The 21,188-nt window shown below is 43.7% G+C and overlaps 1 protein-coding gene across 1 annotated transcript in view; it reads left to right on the top strand.

Annotated features, from left to right (window-relative positions):
- Positions 1-21,188, top strand: part of LOC114702863 (protein FAM104A) — a 61,745-nt gene that overhangs the window by 3,064 nt on the left and 37,493 nt on the right. The window contains exons 2-3 of the mRNA XM_028883439.2: positions 4,854-4,991; positions 10,718-10,829. Coding sequence (XP_028739272.1) covers positions 4,940-4,991; positions 10,718-10,829 — 164 coding nt within the window. The 5' untranslated portion in view covers positions 4,854-4,939. The remainder of the gene's footprint in view (positions 1-4,853; positions 4,992-10,717; positions 10,830-21,188) is intronic.

Below are 21,188 nucleotides of genomic sequence, written 5' to 3'. Positions count from 1 at the left end.
AGCCTTTATGGTTCTATGGGTTGTGGTCTGATAGTTCATTTTATATCTAGAATCCACCAATGAGTGAGTACATACCATAACTGTCTTTCTGGGTTTGGGTTACCTCACTCAGGATGATTTTTTCTAGTTCCATCCATTTGCCTGCAAATTTCATGCTTTCATTGTTTTTCTCTGCTGAGTAGAACTCCATTGTGTATATGTACCACATTTTTTTCATCCATTCTTCCGTTGATGGGCATCTAGGTTTTTTCCAGGTTCTGGCTATTATAAATAGTGCTGCTATGAACATAGCTGAGCATGTATCTTTATGGTATGTATCAGCATTCTTTGGGTATATGCCCAAGAGTGGTATGGCTGGGTCTTGAGGTAGTTCGATTCCTAATTTTCTGAGAAACCGCCATACTGATTTCCACAGTGGTTGTACAAGTTTACATTCCCACCAACAGTGGAGGAGTGTTCCCTTTGCTCCACATCCTCTCCAACATTGGTTGTCATTGGTGTTTTTGATCTTAGCCATTCTAACGGGTGTAAGGTGGTATCTCAGAGTCGTTTTGATTTGCATTTCTCTGATGATTAAGGATGTTGAGCATTTCTTTAAATGTCTTTCAGCCATTTGTAGTTCTTGTTTTGTGAATTCTCTGTTTAGCTCTTTAGCCCATTTTTTAATTGGACTGTTCAGTGCTTTGATGTCTAGTTTCTTGAGTTCTTTATATACTGTGGAGATCAATCCTCTGTCAGATGTGGGGTTGGTGAAGATCTTTTCCCAATCTGTTGGCTGTCTTTTTGTCTTATTGACTGTGTCTTTTGCCCTGCAAAAGCTTCTCAGTTTTGAGAGGTCCCATTTATTAATGGTTGTGCTCAGGGTCTGTGCTGTCGGTGTTTTATTTAGGAAATGGTCTCCAGTGCCAATGCGTTCAAGAGTGCTTCCTATTTTCTTTTCTATTAAGTTTAGTGTAACTGGATTTATGTTTAGGTCTTTGATCCACTTGGACTTGAGTTTTGTGCATGGTGACAGATATGGATCTATTTGTAATCTTTTACATATTGACATCCAGTTATGCCAGCACCATTTGTTGAAGATACTTTCTTTGTTCCATTGTATAGTTTTGGCTCCTTTGTCAAAAACCAGGTGTTCATATGTGCATGGATTAATGTCAGGGTCTTCAATTCGATTCCATTGGTCCGTATGTCGGTTTTTGTACCAGTACCAAGCTGTTTTTATTACTATAGCTCTATAGTAGAGTTTGAGGTCCGGGATGGTGATGCCTCCAAGGGTTGCTTTATCGTATAGGATTCTTTTAGCTATCCTGGGTCTTTTGTTTTTCCATATAAAGTTGAGTATTTTTCTTTCCAAGTCTGTGAAGAATTGTGTTGGGATTTTGATGGGGATTGCATTGAATCTGTAGATTGCTTTTGGTAAGATTGCCATTTTTACTATGTTAATCCTACCTATCCATGAGCATGGGAGATCCTTCCATTTTCTGATATCTTCTTCAATTTCTTTCTTTAGAGATTTAAAGTTCTTATCAAAAAGGTCTTTCACTTGTTTAGTTAGTGTTATCCCAAGGTATTTTATATTATTTGTGGCTATTGTAAAGGGTGATGTTTCTCTGACTTCTTTCTCAGCCCTTTTATCATTTGTGTATAGGAGGGCTACTGATTTTTTTGAGTTGATCTTGTATCCTGCCACTTTACTGAAGGAGTTTATCAGCTGTAGAAGTTCCCTGGTAGAGTTTTTGGGGTCACTTATGTATACTATCATATCATCTGCAAATAGTGAAAGTTTGACTTCTTCCTTGCCAATTTGTATCCCTTTGATCTCCTTTTGTTGTCTTATTGCTCTAGCTAGAACTTCTAGTACTATATTGAATAAATATGGGGAGAGTGGACAGCCTTGTCTTGTTCCTGAATTTAGTGGTATCGCTTTGAGTTTCTCTCCATTTAATTTGATGTTTGCTGTTGGCTTGCTATAAATTGCTTTTATTATGTTTAGAAATCCAAACCCTAATTTTTAAAGTAGTTATTTTATTGATTTTAATAGTTGTAGGTATAGAAATTAGCTACCATCTGTCATCTGCATTGCAAATTCTTCTCTCTTTTTTTTTAATGTGAACTATGTTAATTTAAACAAGCTTTTCCCCCAGGTGGTAAGGTTGATTTAAAAAAAAAATAGGATGTTTCACAAATTTGGATGTCTTCTTATGCATAGGGACCATCCATGCGTTTCTGGATTTTTCCGGTTTTAAGATAGGTGCTGCTGAAGCAAACACTGAACTGTAAATCCTTGACTTTTTTAAACTTTGCAGTTATGTTTGTCATTTTCAGCTGTATAATTTTTTTTCTGTAACCAAATTTATTGGTTTTTGCCCCTATGCTGGGATAAATTCAGTGTTTAGACTTTGTAAGCAGAGCGCCACTGATCACTTAGCATTCATTCATGCCTTGTTTTCAGGGATTTAGTCTTTGATAGAAAGCTGAAAACATCCCCTCTGATTTACCTCTCTTGTCATTTATTTTTGTCTTTTTTCTTCTTTTGAGTTTCTACTTACCCTGCCTAATCTCCCCACTAAAAATAAAACCCACGGTAATTATATAGGAATGCCCACCCATAAGTACTTGTTGAATTTTGAGAGGATGTCCCAATTAGATGTTCTTAAATAATCTCCTTACTTTTGTCTTTCCCTTCTCCAAAGTGTCAGACCTGTCCAATTCTGGTTCAGTAACTCGCCCAAGAATGCACATTGTTTTTCGCTCCCTACCAGCAGAGGTGGCCACTGTGGAATAGGCCTCTTCCTCAGAATAGATGGAAGGACCGCAGTAGCTGTTGGAGAGACCTGTGGGGGATGATTGAGGGATGCTTTTGCTATTAAAGGGAGAGCTGAGAGGATATGCAGATGAGAGTAGTGACTTCATTAATCCGTGTTGTTCTCCCGTTCCCCCAGGGCTTCAGGGCTCCACCTGCTTTCTCTGTCCTTTGACAATGCGACTTCATTGCTTCTTCAAAAGAGAACCCTGACTAAAAGCAACTTAGGGAAGAAGGGACTTACTTGGTTAACAATTTTAGGTTACAGTTCGTTATTGTAGGGAAGTCCAGGGAGGAATTTAAAGCATCCACAGTCAAATACAGGGAGAACAAACATGGATTCTTACTTGCTTGCTCTGGCTAGGGAATGGTGCTGCTCACAGCTCACAGCGGGCTGGGTCTTCCCATGTCAATTAACAGTCAAGACAATTTCCTATAGGTGTGCTCACCCAACCTGATCTAGATAATCTCTCATTGAGAGTTTCTTCCCAGGTGATTGATTGTAGACTGTGGTAAGTTGACAGTTAAAACTAACCATCACAGTGCTAGAAACTGAGTTTAAAGTTTTAATTTTCTTGTTTGTTACTAATATATAAAAGCTGTTGAGTATAACAAGTACTATGTAACTTGTTAAATCCACTTAAGTTCTAGTATTTTTTCTTAGATTTTAAAAAATTATTTGGTTTTATTTTATGTGCATTGGTGTTTTCCTTGCATGTCTGTCTGTCTGTCTGTCTGAGGGTATCGGATCCTCTGGAAGTAGAGATACAGACAGTTGTGAGCTGCTGTGTGGTGCTAGGAATTGAACCCAGGTCCTCTTCAAGAGCAACCAGTGCTCTTAACTGCTGAGCCATCTCTCCAGCCCCTTTCTTAGATTTTTGTATGTCAATAATCATGACATTTTAAATAGAGACTCATTTACTTCTTTACGAAGATTACATATCCAGGTATTTTAAAATGAGTACACTGAACATGCAAAGCCTGGGTTCATCTCAGAAAAACAAACCCTACAGCATAAGTAAATACATAGCAGTAAAGAAGAGGGTTCCTGCCGGGCGGTGGTGGCGCACGCCTTTAATCCCAGCACTCGGGAGGCAGAGCCAGGCGGATCTCTGTGAGTTCGAGGCCAGCCTGGGCTACCAAGTGAGCTCCAGGAAAGGCGCAAAGCTACGCAGAGAAACCCTGTCTCGAAAAACCAAAAAAAAAAAAAAAAAAAAGAAAAAAAAAGAGGGTTCTTTCTCTAGGATCATTGTAGAAACCATAGCTGTCTAACTCACCTGTTGGTATTTGGAACTTAGTGTTACTGGTGTTAGGGTCACAGCCTGGACCCTGACAGCCATAAGAAGCTATGCTTTGTCACCTATCCTTAGTAGGCTAATGAAAGAGACAAGTAAATAGTGAAAAGCAGAGCAAAGACATTTAGTCTATGTGGGCACACTGGGAAGAGGGACAGCTCTGTTGACGCCCTTCCTCCCAAGTCCATCTTCTGGGTGCTGGCGTGAGATGTAGGTTTATAAAGAGGGCAAGAGGTATGTGTTAACTGCAGTCCTGGTTAAGAGGTGGTCTCACTCATCTTTGGCACATCATTAGCTTAGATTCTATCTCTCTTCCAGGGCAGTCTGTTGTCAGAACCATGTGAAATCCATCCCTGGAAGACAAGTTCCTCCTCTGGCTGGCATCAGGCCTTTCAGTCCAATTTCTCTGGGGCTGACTGCACTCATGTGGACTTCTCCTTGCTCCAGAGCAGTGGTTCTCAACCCCTGGGTTTGAGTGACCCTTTCACAGGGGTTGCCTATCTGATATCCTGCATATCAGACAGATAGTTACATTAGGATTCATAGCAGTAGCAAAATTGCAGTTATGAAGTAGCAATGAAAATAAGTTTATGGTTAGGAAGGTTGGGAACCACTGCTCTAGAGGAATTTCAGTCCTGCTTTAGCTGTGGAGTTAGCAGTCTCCCCATCATCATTGGTGTGCTTCAGCTGAATAAACTAAGTATAAATCAATTATTATTTTTCTCATTCATATTGTGGTACCTTGGCTTGGACAGGTTGAACAACCCCTCAAAACTAAGATTTCAGACAAGCGCAGAGAACACAAGGTCTTGAGCACCACTGGGAAAAGGAAAGTTCAGCTATGTGGTCTGGAGTTCCTGTATCCTGCAGTTTGAAGGCTTTGATTCCTCCAAGTAAGTACTCAGTCTTAGCCATGTGATTTTATAATATCTAAGACCATCATTTCTAGAATCATGATTTTATGGGGAATACAGAGTTCCTTTGTATCTTCAAAATGGAAACCAAGGGTTGTTTTTAAAATGAGTAACAGGTTTTATTATGGCATTTGTTACTACTTTGTGTTGATCCTTGGCCCACTCCCTTTCACCATTGCCTTCCTCTTCCTGCTGGTCTCTGTCTTCACCCCAGCCAAGCAGCCTTTCTGCTTTCAAAACGGGTCTGTAACAAAACAACACGACTTCCTATGCCAGTGCTAGTTAAGTATAGGGCAAGGTAGGATGTGCTATTTGGTAAAGTTTTGTCATGAAAATCTGACGAATTTGGAATAAAAACTCAAGTTTCTATAGTTTTTCGTGTCGCTGATAGACCATGCCAGGCAGGAAGAAAGAATGAAAGGGCCCTCTGCAGCCAATGAGACACTGGGTTATCAGTGTCAGCTTCCTTGTTGACAAATGGATCTTCAGTTCCTGGTCTGAAGTACCAGGTCTCCCCCTGCAGGCTGCTCACTCCAGTTTTTCTCTTTTTTAAAACCAAGGCTAAACTGGCTTAGAGACAGACAGACAGACAGATGGGATGGGAAGGAAATTCTCTGGGGTCTAAGACCTGCCTTTCAGAAAACCATGTCTGCCTATGATAATGTCTGCCTATGATAGTGCTTAAAATGGAAGCTTGTTTTGGTACAGTATGTGATTTTTTTTCCTGTTATGCAGGGAATAGAGGCAAATAATTCAGAAAGAGTATGGTTTTCTTATCTCTGTCCAGGAGCTCAGGTACATCCAGAGCACCTGTCCATTATTGTCTGTGACAGAAAGGCAAAAGCTTTCTTGCCGCCTAGGGCATGATAAAGGATGGGCATAGTAAGGAGAAGCCCGAAGGCTTTTGAGGAGGAGAGTCCAGTGGCCGCCTGTTCTGTGTCCTTGGCTCTGTGGTGGGTAGTTAGTGTGAGGATTAAGAGAAAGTCGGTGAGTGCTCCTCCAGAGGAATGAGTTCCAAGGCTGGCTGGAGTGGGTGTAGTGTCCAAAGGACAGGTATTTGTTGGTGGGTAGGGCAGCTGTTCTGGAGATGAGCAGTCCCATCCATTAGCCTAGAGGCAGCTATGACGTTGGGAAGGTATGTCTTGGTGGGCCCCAAGAGGGAGAGTTGTGGAGACCTCACTGGCTATCTCCGCAGAGACTCAGAGCCTGCTGGAGACCTCACTGGCTGTTTCTGCACAGGCTCAGATCCTGCTCATTCTTGGGTAGGGACAGCTGAGTTCTTCTGGGGAGGGGAATCAAGAACTTCTGTTTCTTTGGTTCTGAGGGCCGCAGCAGAGAAGGCTTTCATGCTGGGGGTCATTTTCTGGGTCCACCTGGCAAAATGAGAGCCTTTTGGGAAAGGTTTCGGTCATCCTGCCGTTTTCTTGCCATGTCATTTTCAGTGATTCCAGCTGGAAGCCAGTTTAGGGAAAGCATTTCTTAGGCGTGCGAATTGGGTGTTTTGACCAGTAGGTGCCAGTGTTACTCTAAGATGTGAGCCTGCGCATAGTTTCCCCACCTTTCGTGCTTGAAAAAAAATGGATGTGGAATTTTTGTCTGCTGGGATTATGGGATTGATTTGCTGAGTCCTAGAGGTTCCCTCCCAACAGTTCAGGGTCTGTGAATTTGGAATGCTTTGGTTTTTAAGTTGCAATTTCTCCTGTGGTGGCATTCTAGGCACCCAGGCAGGCTTCTTAGTGTTTCTTCACCTCTGAAAGGTCTGGTCATTTTCTCTTACTGACCCTGGGGCTTATGGACTTTTTTGGGTACGTTTTTGCAATAAAGACTAAATTCAATTTTTGGTCTAAAAATTTCTGTAAAGTGTAATGAAAACAGTTCTTACCACAATCTTATCACCCTGTGGTCATCATTACTTATATTTTATGATAATTGCCTTGTGGGTTTTATCCTCCATAAAGGTACATTTTAAACATACTGTGATCCATATCTGCCTTGGTGTGTTTAACATCTTTTTACATACATCTATGTCAACTCAAAAAACCACAGCTTTCCATCTTAAAGGAAATAAGAGATAGTTTATTTTGGAGCCATTTGAATGACAGTGGCCCAGGAACGAACCCAGATTTAGGTTACTCCAAATTCCATGTTCCCACCTGGAAGCAGTTTCATGGAGTTTTATAGTTTTAGAGAATAAAGAAAGTCGTGAATCAAGGCAAGTTTAAAATACATTGGAGGATACATCAAAGAGACAGGAACGCTGAGATGAGGGAAGTTTTCCTATAGGCCCAAGATGCTAGCTGACAGGCTTTTGGGTAGCTGGAAGCTAGTGCTCTGCTAAGTTGATAGATTCCAAAGGCTTCTGTGAGTCACAAGGTATTCTAACATAGAGGTGGACAAGGAATGGCTATTTTTCCTTAGGGCTAGAACTAGCCGAAGATAAGGTAAGTAGCCTCTGTACCTGCACCATCCCAATCTCTCCACACTTCTCTAGCAATGAGTCTCTGTAGACACAGCTTCTTTGCAGTTTTCTTTCATACACACACACGCAGGATCATCACAATAAACTTCATATACTTGTTTTCAGCTAGGGGCTCAGTAAAGAAACCACCACGCTGGCTGCTCCATGGTTAGTGGGGAAGGTTTGGTTATAGGTAAGAGTGACTAGCCAAAGGCATCTGGGGGAAATGTGCCATGGCTACCTCTCCTGGACAGAGATGAGCAGACTGGCAATTGCCAGGGCTGTGAGAGCAGAGGAGATAGCAAAACTGGTGGGAGAGGCCTGCTAGTTCTAAGGGGTTCTATTGTTTGGGAGAACGGCAGGTTAGCTGAGACAGCCTGCGAACCAGCTTGTGGCTCTGGTCTGTTGGAGGCTTGTTTGACTTAACGGAGAACTAGATGTCCTTTTCAGAGGTTGGGGAGCTGTAGGAGCAGATAAGAAAGCAGTGGTTTTTCCTGGCAAGCAGAAACTCACTTTACAAGGTTTCTGAAGATGCTGAGCCCAGACTGCCATTATTGGGGGTTGGGACCTGACACCTGTATTACCCGATCTCATATTTAACATAAATCACCTTAACCAAATAATCGTTTGAAAAGCTATGAACATTTTTCTACATAAAACATTGCTCCAGCTGGGCGTGGTGGTGCATGCCTTTAATCCCAGCACTCAGGAGGCAGAGGCAGGGGATCTCTGAGTTTGAGGCCAGCCTGGTTTACAGAGTGAGTTCCAGGACAGCCAAAGCTGTTGTTACACAGAGAAACCCTTTCTCAGAAAACCAAAAGAAAAGACAACCCCAAAACAAAACATGATTCCTATTCTATTTGCTTTCTTTTTGCTCACCATTGTTTTCCCAGCACACCAAAAAAGTGCCCAGAACTGTGCTCTCACAAAATAGGTATATTTTGTTCAATGTGTATAGAGTGACAATTTCTTCAGAGGAACTTTTAGAAGACTACATTTTAAAGATTTATTTTTAATTGTATGTGTGCATGTATGTGTGAGTGCATGTGTATGTGCACATGAGTGCAAGTGTCCACAGAGCTAAGAGGCATTTCATCCCCTGGGGCTGGAGTAACAGGCTGTTGTAAGCCACCAAACGTAGGTGCTAGGAACTGAACTCAGGTCCTCTGAAAGAACATTACTTGCTCTTAACTGCTAAGTCATCATGCCAACTTTTTTTTTTGGTAATTTTGTTTATAAATATAAAATATTTCATAGTACTCTAGTATTTGAACACTTACCTAATGTGACTTTTCTTTCTACTTAGCACCTTATTCTAATCTTTTGTGGCTAAAGAGATGACTCGGTGTTTAACAGCACTTGTTGCTTGCTTTTGAAGAGTATCCAGGTTCAAGTTATAATACCTGCATGGTGGCTCACAACCATCTATAGCTCTAATCTCAGGGGATTCTCCCTTGCCTTCTTCTGACCTCCATGGGCACCACACACACACATGGCACATAGAAATAGATTCAGGCAAAATGTTCACATACAAATACATCTTTAAAAATGTAAAAGTACAATTCTTCACCTGTGTATTTAGCAACAGGAAAGCATTTTGCAAAGCCATAGACAGTGTAGAGTGGAAGAGATCAGGGGCATTGATGAACATGCCTCTTTTCCTTGCTGTGTCCTGAGACTCTTGATGCTTGGCTCCATATCTGTATGGCATCTTTCCCACAAAGAGAATTCATCAGTAGATGGCAGAAGGACCTGCTTCAGGAAGTGATGGCTCTTAGTGTATGTCTTGCTAATGTTACATGGCATGCTGTTGTTATTTCTCATATTTGTTAAAATGTGGAGTAGACACTTCTTAGAAAATTGAAACTGTGATAAAATGTACCTTAATAAAAAAGATAGCCAGGCAGTGGTGGCACACACCTTTAATCCCAGCACTCAGGGGGCAAAGGCAGGAGGATCTGTATGGGTTCAAGGCCAGCCTGGTATACAGGGCTGTTACACAGAAAAACTCTGTCTCAAAAAAACCAGAGAGAGAGAGACTCAGAGACTCAGAGACTCAGAGAGAGAGGCTCAGACTCTTATGCAGCTCAAGCTAGCTGTAGCTGAGAATGATCTGATCTTCCTGTCTCCACTTCTTAAGTGCTGGGATATCAGCTCTGAACCTCCATACTCAGTTCATATGTGGTTTGGAATCAAGCCTAGAGCTTTGTGTATGCCAGGTAAGCATCCTACCAACTGTGCTTGATGATCCTCAGCCCCAAATACACTCTTTAAATGTCACAGCTCATGTATGTTATATATATATTGAGCTTTTTGCTTTCTAACACAAAAAGAAGTGTCATCTGTAGGGAAATCCATGAAAGAAATGTGAATCAGGAAAGCACATTTATACATTTCTCAAAGATGTCCTTTCTATAAAATGAATTTTTATGTATTGATTTTTACTATATTGAATTGTTTGTAATATATTTCTTGAAGTAGACTTATTGTATTAAAAACCTAGACTCTTTATACTTTGGGTATATACCCTCACTATCATTTATGAATTTTAAAGTATCACGGTATTACATAATTAATAGCTGCAAGTATAGAAATGAATCCCAGGTGTCACAAATGTTGTGACTACTTTCCTTGAGATTTGCTCTTTAATTGTGCTTCTGGTTTGAGGATGAATATAAAATTTCATTTTTCTGTAGCTAAGTCCATGACAGTTTCTGCTGACCATGAAACCCAGTCCATGGAGAATGTTAATTGAGCATTCTATCATTGAGACATACCCACAACACTGTCCCTTTTTTGCAAGGCTTCATACTGAAAATGTCATCCTGATCTGACCTTTTCTGTCACTTTCCCCCTATTTTTCTTTTCTGTTTCCCACTGTAGTGATAAAGTCTCCCTGAACTACTGAGAAAGACTCCAAACAAAATTCACACTTGTGATTTCTCTAACTCCCAGCTGTTAGCATTCAGGCATCTGTGCTGGCCTGCCCTCAGGGTCCTGACAGGATAGACCTCAGCTGCAGCCAGGACAGCCGCATTCGCTACATTTCCTTACAAAAGGCGGGCCTTGCCCACCTCCAGTCCATTTTTCTTTCCCTTCCTTGTCCCCAGGGACCGAACCCTGCCCACTTCTCTCCCCCTTCTCTCTCCCCTCCATTCAGTGAATCTCCTCTGTGGGCCCTGGTGTATGGTGTGACTCCTTCCTGTGCCGTTTTTTAAAATACAACGTTGGTTCCCTGACCAGGAAGGCTCTCCCAGCAGTCTGAAACATGCTGGGACCCTGGAACCTGGTCTGCCTGCAACAGCCCTACTTTCCCACCTAACGGATCGCTGGGACTCTTCATCTAACACCGACGATTGGTAAGCCACCCCTTCTCCACCTCTGGCCATTTCCCACGAATGAGGCGTCATTTCTCTAGCACAGTCCCCACCTTCTGGCTTTTCTCGAAGTCCTGGTACCAGGCGACTGTGTCTCACAAGGGCTCCTAGTCCATCGGCCCCTGCTTTTTTGGATGAGGGTCCCCTGAGCAGCTTGTGCCTTCTTGTGGGTCCTCGATGAATCTCATAGAGATTCCAGCCCTTGGACCTTTTCTACCTCACTCATGGAAAATGTGCCTACCACCATAAGGGCTTAACTTATCCGCCTTTGTAGTCGGACTGGGTAAATGACCGCTTACCAGTACTCCATATCCTGCCTGGTATTTTACAGGGCCTTTGCAACTTCTGCTAGTGATCTGATAGATGGAAGGGGGTACCTTGCTTTCAAGCTTTCTCTTATTAAGTCCCTACTCCAATGTAGCTTTTCACTCTTTCACTCTTTTGTGCTCCCCCTCCCTCACACCTGCAACACATCTGCTTTCTGATCCATTCTCTTCCACCTGCAACAAATCTGCTTTCTGATCCATTCTCTTCCACCTGCAACACATCTGCTTTCTGATCCATTCTCTTCCACCTGCAACACATCTGCTTTCTGATCCATTCTCTTCCACCTGCAACACATCTGCTTTCTGATCCATTCTCTTCCACCTGCAACACATCTGCTTTCTGATCCGCTCTCTTCCACCTGCAACACATCTGCTTTCTGATCCGCTCTCTTCCACCTGCAACACATCTGCTTTCTGATCTGCTCTCTTCCACCTGCAACAAATCTGCTTTCTCATTCACCAACAGCTTTGCCTCCCATTCAATACCACCAGTTGGGTCTCTGGTGGGGCCACCCGCCTCTGACTGGAATATTCCCCTAGATGTGTGGCTTCATTTCCCGAGCACAGTCCTCCCCTCGCCTTCTGGCTTTTCTCGAAGTCCTGGCACCAGGCGACTGTGTGTCTCTTGGGCTCTTAGCCCTCGGCTCCTGTTCTTGCGTGACAGCGTACTGAACAGCTTGTGCCCACTTATCTGACCCTCCCTGGATCCCTGGAATGCCAGAACATTCAGGCTTTTGGACTTTCTTTCTGCCTCATCCTTGGGAACTGTGTCATATACCTCCTCCCTCCATTGGGATGTCTTTTGGAGACCCACTGACCATTCTTTGGACCAGGCACTTGGGGAACTGAGAAAGAATTCTCCACTTTCTTCCCTTTTTTTTTTTTTTTTTGCTCCAAGACCTGCTAGTGTCTGTCTGCTCTCCCGCCCTAAATGTTCTGTTTGCTGCAATGTGTGAATCAGATGGAGAAACCAGCTTCGTCTTGCACAGCACACAATGGTTCTCCCTTTCTATTTACTCAACTCCTGTTTAATTCTGTGTGTATGTGCATGTAACTATTAACAGCAACCACGTGACTCTCCTCCTTCTTGGCTGTGACCTCATCATGATTTCTTGTGAGCTCCAGGGAGTCAACTTGGATCCATCTGAACAGCATCTTTCCAGGTCCATAGAGCCTGGACAGTAAAGTGAAACAGCCAGCTCCCCTAGGACATGGTCAGCATCCCAGCTCTCTCAGGTCCCCCAGAAATGATCGATGTCCCCCAGGCCAGCAGGAAGCAGTCTTGAGCATATGGTGACCTCATCCCCACCGCACCTGCTACCCCTTTCTAACTCCTCCCCTTTTTATAATAAACAAAAGGGAGGAATGTTAGCATTTAGGCATCTGTACTGGCCTGCCTGTAGGGTCTTGACAGGATAGACCTCAGCTACAGCCACTAAGAGCACCCCCTGTGCGCATTCGCTACATTTCCTTATAAAAGGCGGGCCTTGCCCACCTCTTGTCTTTTTTCTCTTTCTTTTCCTTGTCTCCAAGGATCAGTCCTTGCCCCCTTTTCTGCCCCTTCTCTCCCCGCTTCCCCTCAATAAACCTCCCACGTGGGCCCTGTTGTATGGTGTGACTCCTTTCAGCTGTTTTTAGAATACAACATTGGTGTGAACAGCAGTTGAACGTGGGTCAGTTGATCCTGAGAGACGGGGTCTCCAGTCTCTTGTAACTGCTTCCAGCTGACTTGGTGGGTGTTGGTTAATTTCTTGGGGGGTTGGAGAGGGGCTTTTCTTGAGGTAGTCGGACATTCTGAGGCAGCTCATGGTCTTCCTGCTGTTTTGAGCCCTGTGGAATCATCTAGCGCTGCTTGGATCTGACAGCTTGGACCCCACAAGCTGAAGTGGATCTGACCTTTCTGGGTGGGTTCAAGCCAACTCCCTGGAGCTCAGAAGAATTTTTAAGTTCGTGAAGGAGACAGATTTTAGACATAAGAAGCAACTGAAGAGAATTTCAAATCCTGAGCTGGTAGCTATGATACTATGGTATTTAGTACTCTGCTATCAGAATTTTATTGGTTAGTGCTAAAGTTATGGAGTCATATAGTGAAAGAAGGAGAGGGAGAGGTACATGCTACCTCTGGTGAGAGAGAGGGAGAGGGAGGGAGAGGGAGAGGGAGGGAGGGGAGTGGGTAGAGCCTGCTTTTTTATAGGTCACCTTGCACATGCATATGTGGGCTCACGTAGCTACTTATGCATGTGCATAGATCATGTGATTATGCTCCTGATAACTTTTAGGCCTCCTGAAGGCCTCTCCACCTTGCAACAAACCGAATCAGACCAAATTGGAAAGCCCAGGTTTAATGGGTGAAGCGTTCCCAGGTGATTCCCCAGCCCCACAGAGAGAAGAAGGGGACGAGACTGGAAGAACCTCGAGTATGTTTTTTGGGATGCCACTTATGTATCCCCTGTGGGAGCTCCTGAGCCTCTCTGGGGGAGGAGCTATGTCTGGTGGGCTTTGAAGGGGTGGGATTGGGGAGGAGCTGTGTTTGGCTGGCTTTGAAGAGGCATGTTTGGAGAGGATCTGTGTTTGGCGGGCTCTGAAGGGGCGGGTTTGGGGAGGAGCTGTGTGAGGTGGAGCTTCCACCCAAACATTCCAGACACTTTGGGTATAGGGACACCGGTTCAAGTCTGACTACTTCCTGCAGGCATGGGGCAACGTGGGGAAGAGGAGTCGGGAATTGGTGAGCTCACATTCAGCAGGAGGTGTGAGTGGAGGAGCATCTGGTTAATTGTCATCATGGGGACCTCAGGCATCTGTTTCTGAGTTCAATGAAGAGTTTGATGAGTCCATTGGCCTTCTCAACCTCCTGGCTGGTGTCCTCGAAGCTGGTGCAGAGGCTGACATATCTGGAGGGCCTCCTGTGAATGGACCTGTGAAATACTCAGTAGAGTGTGGGGGCCAAGGTGAGTATGGCCCCCAAAAGGCTGAGAATATTGCAACCAAGCAGAGGTGCAGGGCAAGCAAGTATGACCGACTGAAAAAAAGAGTGTGAGAAGAATCGCCTTGCAAGAATGCAGGGAAGTGTCAGGGTCTTAAGTGGGAAGGAAGGGATCCCATCCACCCCCATGACAGAAATTAGTGAGGGAACTGTAGGACCTAAGTGAGATGTCAAAACAGAATAGGTAGCTCCCATGTCCAAAAGAAAGTCAGTGGACTTACCCGTTACCCGCTGCGTTACCCTAGGCTCCGAGAGGACAATGGGAGTCAGCAGGTCTAGGCCATGTCAGTTCTCCGCCAGGCTTAGGAGTTCTCAGTTGCCAGAGTTGGTGAGGCTGGACCTCCATGGCATGGCATAGAGGATGAGCCTGCACAGGGGCATTCTGATTTCCAGTGCCCAGCCTGTTGGCAGACAGGGCATGGCCTCCTGGGCAGCTGGGGGTCAGGGCAATACCGTGATCAGTGACCCTGCTTTCCACATTTGAAGCAAGGTTTTGGAGGAGTTGACTTGGGCTGAGCTCTGGTGGGATGGAGCCTTGTGGCCGACTTCCTTTGGACCCCTTGTTGGGGCCCCTGGCGGCCTCAGAGCAGCTGCTAAGGCTTGGCCTTGGAGTGTATTCTGTTGCAGCCTTGTCTGTCGGGTTGACTCGGCTGTCATTCTCGAGCATTAAAAACTTTAGGAGCCATTTTCACCAATTCCTGTAGGGGAGTTTGGGGATCCTCCTCAGCCTTTACATTTTTTTTTTCTTTTTTCTCTTTTTGTAATTTCTGGTGCTGACTGAGAAATGAAATGGGTGGGAAGGTAGGAGTCCGTGAGACCAAGTATGAGAAGAAACTGGGGAAGATTTGAGGGCGATAGGCCAGTGTGTAGGTTGAGGCATTGGGAGACAGGGGGAAGCAGTGGGGGGTGGGGGAGGGGAGGACAGGAAGGAGGATGAGGGAGGAATTTGGTCTTAGATTCTTGGCCCCAGAGGAGGGGGTTGGGTAGGTCGAGTTTGGGGGAAGTGGGGGAGGGGTCAGTGTCTCCAGCAGTGAATAGGTCAGTGCTGTAAGACACTGTAGGGAGGGCTGGAACACAGAACCCAAAAACCATGGACATGGGGCAGTTCTGTAGCCCCAGTTTGAATAAATTTTGTAAGACCCAGCAGGGTGTTTGGGGATCAGGCTTTGAATGGCAAGTGCCCTTTCTCAAGTCTATGCCGGGGACCTGAAGCCTAACACAATGTGGTAAGTCTTGGGTCAAAAAAACTAGGGTGTGTGTGTGAAATTCCCTTCAACAGAACATCTTCTGGAGAAGGGGTCCCATGAAACAGAGGCAGCCCTTTGCTCTGGAACTGGTTGGGTGAGGTGAAGGCAGCCCTCCAAACTGGAACAGGTCAGGTGGAGTGGAGGCAACCCTCCACAGCACCAGAACGGTCCGGGTAGAGCGGAGGCATCCATCTCTACCTGAAAGGGTCAGGTGGAGCCGAGGCAGCCTCCGCACCGGAAAGGGCTGGGTGGAGTGGAGGCAGCCCTCTGCACTGGAAAGGGTTGGGGGCCTGGCATGGCCACATCTCTGGCAAGACACCCCGAAAAAAAAAAAAAAGAGAGAGACCCTGAGCCTCCTAGACAAGGACTTGAAAGGGGCAACTTACCCAACCAAGAGCCGATCTAAGTCTGGCAGAAAGCAGATGTGGGGGAGAGGTCTGTTTTCCCACCAAGTGGCCCTGTGCCAATGGGGAAAAATCAACCTCCCCCTCGGTGGAACCTCCAAATGATAAGTTTTAGGCCTGTGGAAGGCCTCTCCACCTTTGCAAAAAACCAAATCAGACCGAGTTGGAAAGCCCAGGTTTAATGGGTGAAGCGTTCCCTGGTGATTCACTGGCCCTGCAGAAAGGAGAAAGGGAGGAGACTGGAAGAACCAGGAGTCCGCTTATATATCCCCTGTGGGTATCGTCCTTAGCCTCAATGGGGGAGGAGCTATGTTTGGCAGGCTCTGAAGGGGTGGGGTTGGGGAGGAGCTGTGTGGTGGAGATCCCACCCAAACAGCTCTGTGCAGATTACATGACCACATTGTGCACAGATTATATGAGTGACTAAGCATTTTGTCTGACTGCTGACAGCGCATACGCAGACATGTGACTCCAGAAGTGCCTAAGAATAATACTAGCTATTTTTCTTTTCTTTCTTTCTTCTTTTTTTTTTCTTTTTTTTTTTTTTTAAACAGCTTTGCTCAGTTCTGGCTGTCAAGGAACTTGCTTTGTAGACTAGGCTGGCCTCGAACTCAGAGATCCACCTGCCAAAGCCTCCAAGAGCTGGGACTAAAGGTGTGTGCCACCATTGCCCGGCTCCCAGTTGTTTTTCTTTCTTTTCTTTTCTTTTTTTTAAGACAGGATTTCTCAGTGTAATAGCCCTGGCTGTCTTGGAACTCACTGTGTAGACCATGCTGGCCTTGAACTCTCAGAGATCCTCCTGACTCTGCCTCCTGAGTGCTGGGATTACAGGCGTGCCCCACTGTAGCTGGAGTTTTTCTGTGTCCACCCGGCTCCTGCAGCCACTCAGGCCCAAGTAAATACACAGAGACTTTATATTACTTATAAACTGTATGGCCGTGGCAGGCTTCTTGTTATCTAGTTCTTATATCTTAAATTAACCCATTTCTATTATTCTATAAGTTGCCACATGGCCCGTGGCTTACTGGTACTTTTACATCTTGCTTCCTCTGTGTCTGGCTGGTGACTCCTGACTCAGCCTTCTTGTTCTCAGATTTCTCCTCTCTCTTTGTGCTGCCTGTATTTCCTGCCTGGCTACTGGCCAATCAGTACTTTATTTATTAACCAATCAGAGCAACACATTCACAGCATACAAAGCAATATCCACAGCACTTCCCCTTCTCTCTTTTTTTCAAAAAGGAGGGCTTTAACTTTAACATAGTAAAATTACATATAACAAAACAAGAATTATAACTACAATATCTAGTCTTTATAATATCTAATCTATTTGTATTTGGAAAAATTAAAGAAGGTATCCTTTCTAGCCTATATTTGTGAGTCTAAGGTTTCATATCTAACTCATCTTCTATCATAACTAAGGAAATTATAACTATCTAGTCTTCAACTACATCAAAGACCTCAGAAGGATATAATATTACCTGAGAATGGGAGAAGGACACAAGCAACTTTCAGGAGTCTTGTGAGAGTAGACAGAGACAGCTGGCAGCCTGGAAAGTCATCTAAAGTTCCTCTGTAAAGTTCATGCATCTGTCTTCAGCCCACAGGCCTAGAGTCTCTCAGTCACTTCTTTCTGTGTCCTGTAGAATGTCTGGCAGTTTCCTCTGCAAAGCAGGAACCTGAAGAACAAGTTTGCAAAGCAAAGTTTAGTGGTCACCTTCCTGTAGGTCCTGCATGTCCAGTCGATCAGGCAGTCCAGTCAAGGACAGTTTCTTTCCCAAATGAATACTTTTGCCAAGAAGAGGATAAACTCTATATAGAGTATCTTCAGTGCCCATCTTCCTTTTTGAAGTAAATTGGTGCTGCCAGGAGCAGACATGTCTCACTGTCCAGAAAGTCTAAATTTTTAAAACATTTTAAATGCCGTATTCTGTAGGTCTTTGAAGTATTTGAAGATTACCCACTTAATTGAATTATATCTATGTATACCTAGAAAAATTAACATGACTATAAGTTTGACTGTCATAGAAGACTAATTATTAATCTGTATTTTTTAATTATCCATACACTCTAAATGAGTTACACATAAACATAATACCTCCAATGAGAGTAGAAATATATATATATATATACATATATATATATATATATATACAGTATAACAAAGTTAAGTTTATATTTGTATCAATAAACTAAAATCCATAGCAATGTAGAACATTTCTAAACAAGTTGTTCTTTAAAAGTAGGCTCATTAATCTACCCTTTCATCCTATTATATCTATACTATCCCCTTTTCTTCTTTAGAAAGAGATTGTATTTATAATTGAACTGCTTTAAATAAAAATAGTGTTTTTTCTCTGTCCCACACCAGAGGGCTCTTCTGATATGGGACAGGAGAATCTCTCAATCTTTTATTTTTAGCAATATGCTTGGGTTTAGAGAAGTGGTGAGCCAATTTCATCTCCAAAGCCAGCTTGGTATATTTGGGAATTTGGGCATAGCTTCTCATACTACTTCCTGCTGGATGAGGGTGCTGTATTCTTATGGGGACATAAAGAAAATTTTAGGATTATGGAGTAGTCCATGAGGCTGTATTGTCTGGGCCAGTTGCCTTGAAACCGTTCTGGATGTTGGATCATCTGTGCCATGGTGTCATCGGAGACCTTTCAGGGGGTCTTGGCTGGTCCAACCTGACGTATCTTAATCTTGAACAAATCCACAGCCTCTTGCTTTCTGTGGAAACAAAAGCAGAGCCTCCTTTCCAAAACAACGTATCCTTAGATCCAAATTTTGAAGTCAAGGTACCTGTAAAATATACATATTGATTTAACTGAACAGCCTTTACAATCAAATGTCTTTCTGCAGTTAAAAATGCCAAAGACAACACAATCCATATTCTCTGTGTGATATCCATCTTTATGTGGCTTATTTTTATATTACTTTTACTTTCTCTTTAAAGACTTTATTTTTTAAAACTTATCTATTTCTTTATATAACTGAATATATTACATTTTTTCTCTCTTCCAAGCCTACATACATAAAAACACATTGTAAATGGCTTAGAGGTTTATCCCATCTTAATCTGTCTTATTGTGATCTATTGCTTTAAACTGTAGCATTTTCTGCCCACCTCAGCTTCCCAACATGGCGGTGGTATGTTTACCACCAGCTCTGGGTCAGGGAGCCATGTGTACCATCAACTCTCAGAAACAGTGGGTCTTTGCTTCTGTCAAAGCCGCATGTAGCTCAGAAACCTTTTTTCTTTTGGGGGGGGGGGGTCCTGTACTAGCAAAGGCTAAATCCACCAAGCAGTGTAATGTGCAGTTTGCAGATGCCTCATTCCCACCATACTGCAGGTGAAGTGTGCACGCCAGGAACGTGCCATATAGTAGCTCAAGCATGCAGGCTGTGGCTAACCTGAGAGAGACAACTAGAAAGCTGTTTTTAGCTCTGTTTTAGAATCTTTTTCTTTTAGGCTTTCTCAAGTTTTAGGTGGAAACTCTTGCCCCATGTTCTGGCGCCATTTGTGGCTGGAGTTTTCCTGTGTTCACATGGCTCCTGCAGCCGCTCAGGCCCAAGTAAATACACAGAGACTTTATATTACTTATAAACTGTATGGCCGTGGCAGGCTTTTTGCTATCTAGTTCTTATATGTTAAATTAACCCAAATGTATAAGTTGCCACATGGCTTGTGACTTACTGGTACTTTTACATCTTGCTTCCTGTGTGTCTGGCTGGTGACTCCTGACTCAGCCTTCTTATTCCCAGATTTCTCCTCTCTCTTTGTGCTACCTATATTTCCTGCCTGGCTACTGGTCAATCAGTACTTTATTTACCAATTAGAGCAACACATTCACAGCATACAAAATGATATCCACAGCACCCCTCCACTGCACAGACCAACTGTTTTTCTAAACTCACTACCTGTGAAGGTGAATACTTCTGGGACTCTTACAAAATGCGTATTATGCTGGGCGGCAGTAGCGCACGCCTTTAGTCCCAGCACTCAGGAGGCAGAGCCAGGCGGATCTCTGTGAATTCGATCCCAGCCTGGTCTACAATGTGAGATCCAGGACAGGCTCCAAAGCTACACAGAGAAACCCTGTTTAAAAAAAAAAAATGTATGTATGTATTATTTACGTGTGTATGTTTGTGCCTGAATGTATGTGTACTTGTGTATGCAGTTCCTCTAGGAGCTAGAAGAGGATATTGAATCTCCTAGAACTGCAATTATGAACAGTTGTAGGGTACTTGCTGTGGGTGTTAGGTACTGAAACTGGGTCCTCTGGAAGACTAGCAAGTGCTTTTAACCACTGAGCCATCTCTATAGCCCTGGGCCTTTAATATCTATTTTCCTTATAATCATTGAACTTGTGCTAATGAAGCCCAATTAGACCCTGTCCAATAATTTCAATAGAAATATTGGACCCCACGTATTCTGATTTAGTAAGCTTCTTGAACATGTACATTATTTTAATTTCCACCCAGAGGAAGTCAGAGTGACAGCTGTGGAAATTGGCCTCTTTATTGGAATAGGTGGAAAGGCCAAGAATTGCTGGGGGTGGGATGCTGAGAGCAAGGAGGAGATTTTGCTGGAGAGAGAGAGAGAGAGAGAGAGAGAGAGAGAGAGAGAGAGAGAGAGAGAGAGAGCGCTGACCTTTACTTTCAGGACAGACTCCTGTATTAATGTTCCTTCAAGGTGTTTTTTCATTTACTTTCAGCTAGAATTTTATGGTATAAGCTGAGCCTGAGAAAATAAGCCAGAGAAAAGCATTCCTGCTCATCACTTTAATCTCCTTAGACATGTGCTCTCTGACCTTAAGCTGAACATTCTTAGGAATGGGTCCACCCCTTATGAATATGTATAGATCCCTGAATAAAATGCCCATGCTTCTTTGTTCCAGGAGAGCTTTGCTTTGAAAATAGCCCTTGTGCTCTCCTTGCATGTTGCAGATAATAAGTCTTTCTTCACTCTTATGTTTTGGTTTTGCTTATTTTATCCATTGCGAATCCTTTTGTATTCGTTAACAACGGGATCCTTGGCTTCACTCACCACAGTTGTCCTATCATTTCCACATTAAAGGGGTTATCAGTTTTGCAGAGAAGACCAGCATAAATTATACCTCTTTTATATGTCCACTGACAAGCCGACTTCATTGTCATCATGAAGAGGCCTAACTGCTCCCTTAAGTCTGCCCAGTGGGTTGTAGTTTACAAAGTCTGGTGAAGCCATGTACTCATACTCTCACTTCATCATTAATCCCTTACTCTAAAATGGCATTTTATATTGTTTGGTATATTATTTTGAGAGGTCTGGCTGTGCAGGCCAGTTGGCCTGGAAGTCTGATTATCCTGATAGTCTTTTTTTGACCTATAATTTTGAG

Source organism: Peromyscus leucopus, chromosome X (assembly GCF_004664715.2).
Source record: "Peromyscus leucopus breed LL Stock chromosome X, UCI_PerLeu_2.1, whole genome shotgun sequence".
NCBI classification, from domain to species: domain Eukaryota; kingdom Metazoa; phylum Chordata; class Mammalia; order Rodentia; family Cricetidae; genus Peromyscus; species Peromyscus leucopus.
Note: the sequence above shows the minus strand (reverse complement) of the source record. Positions and strands in the feature narration are given on the sequence as shown.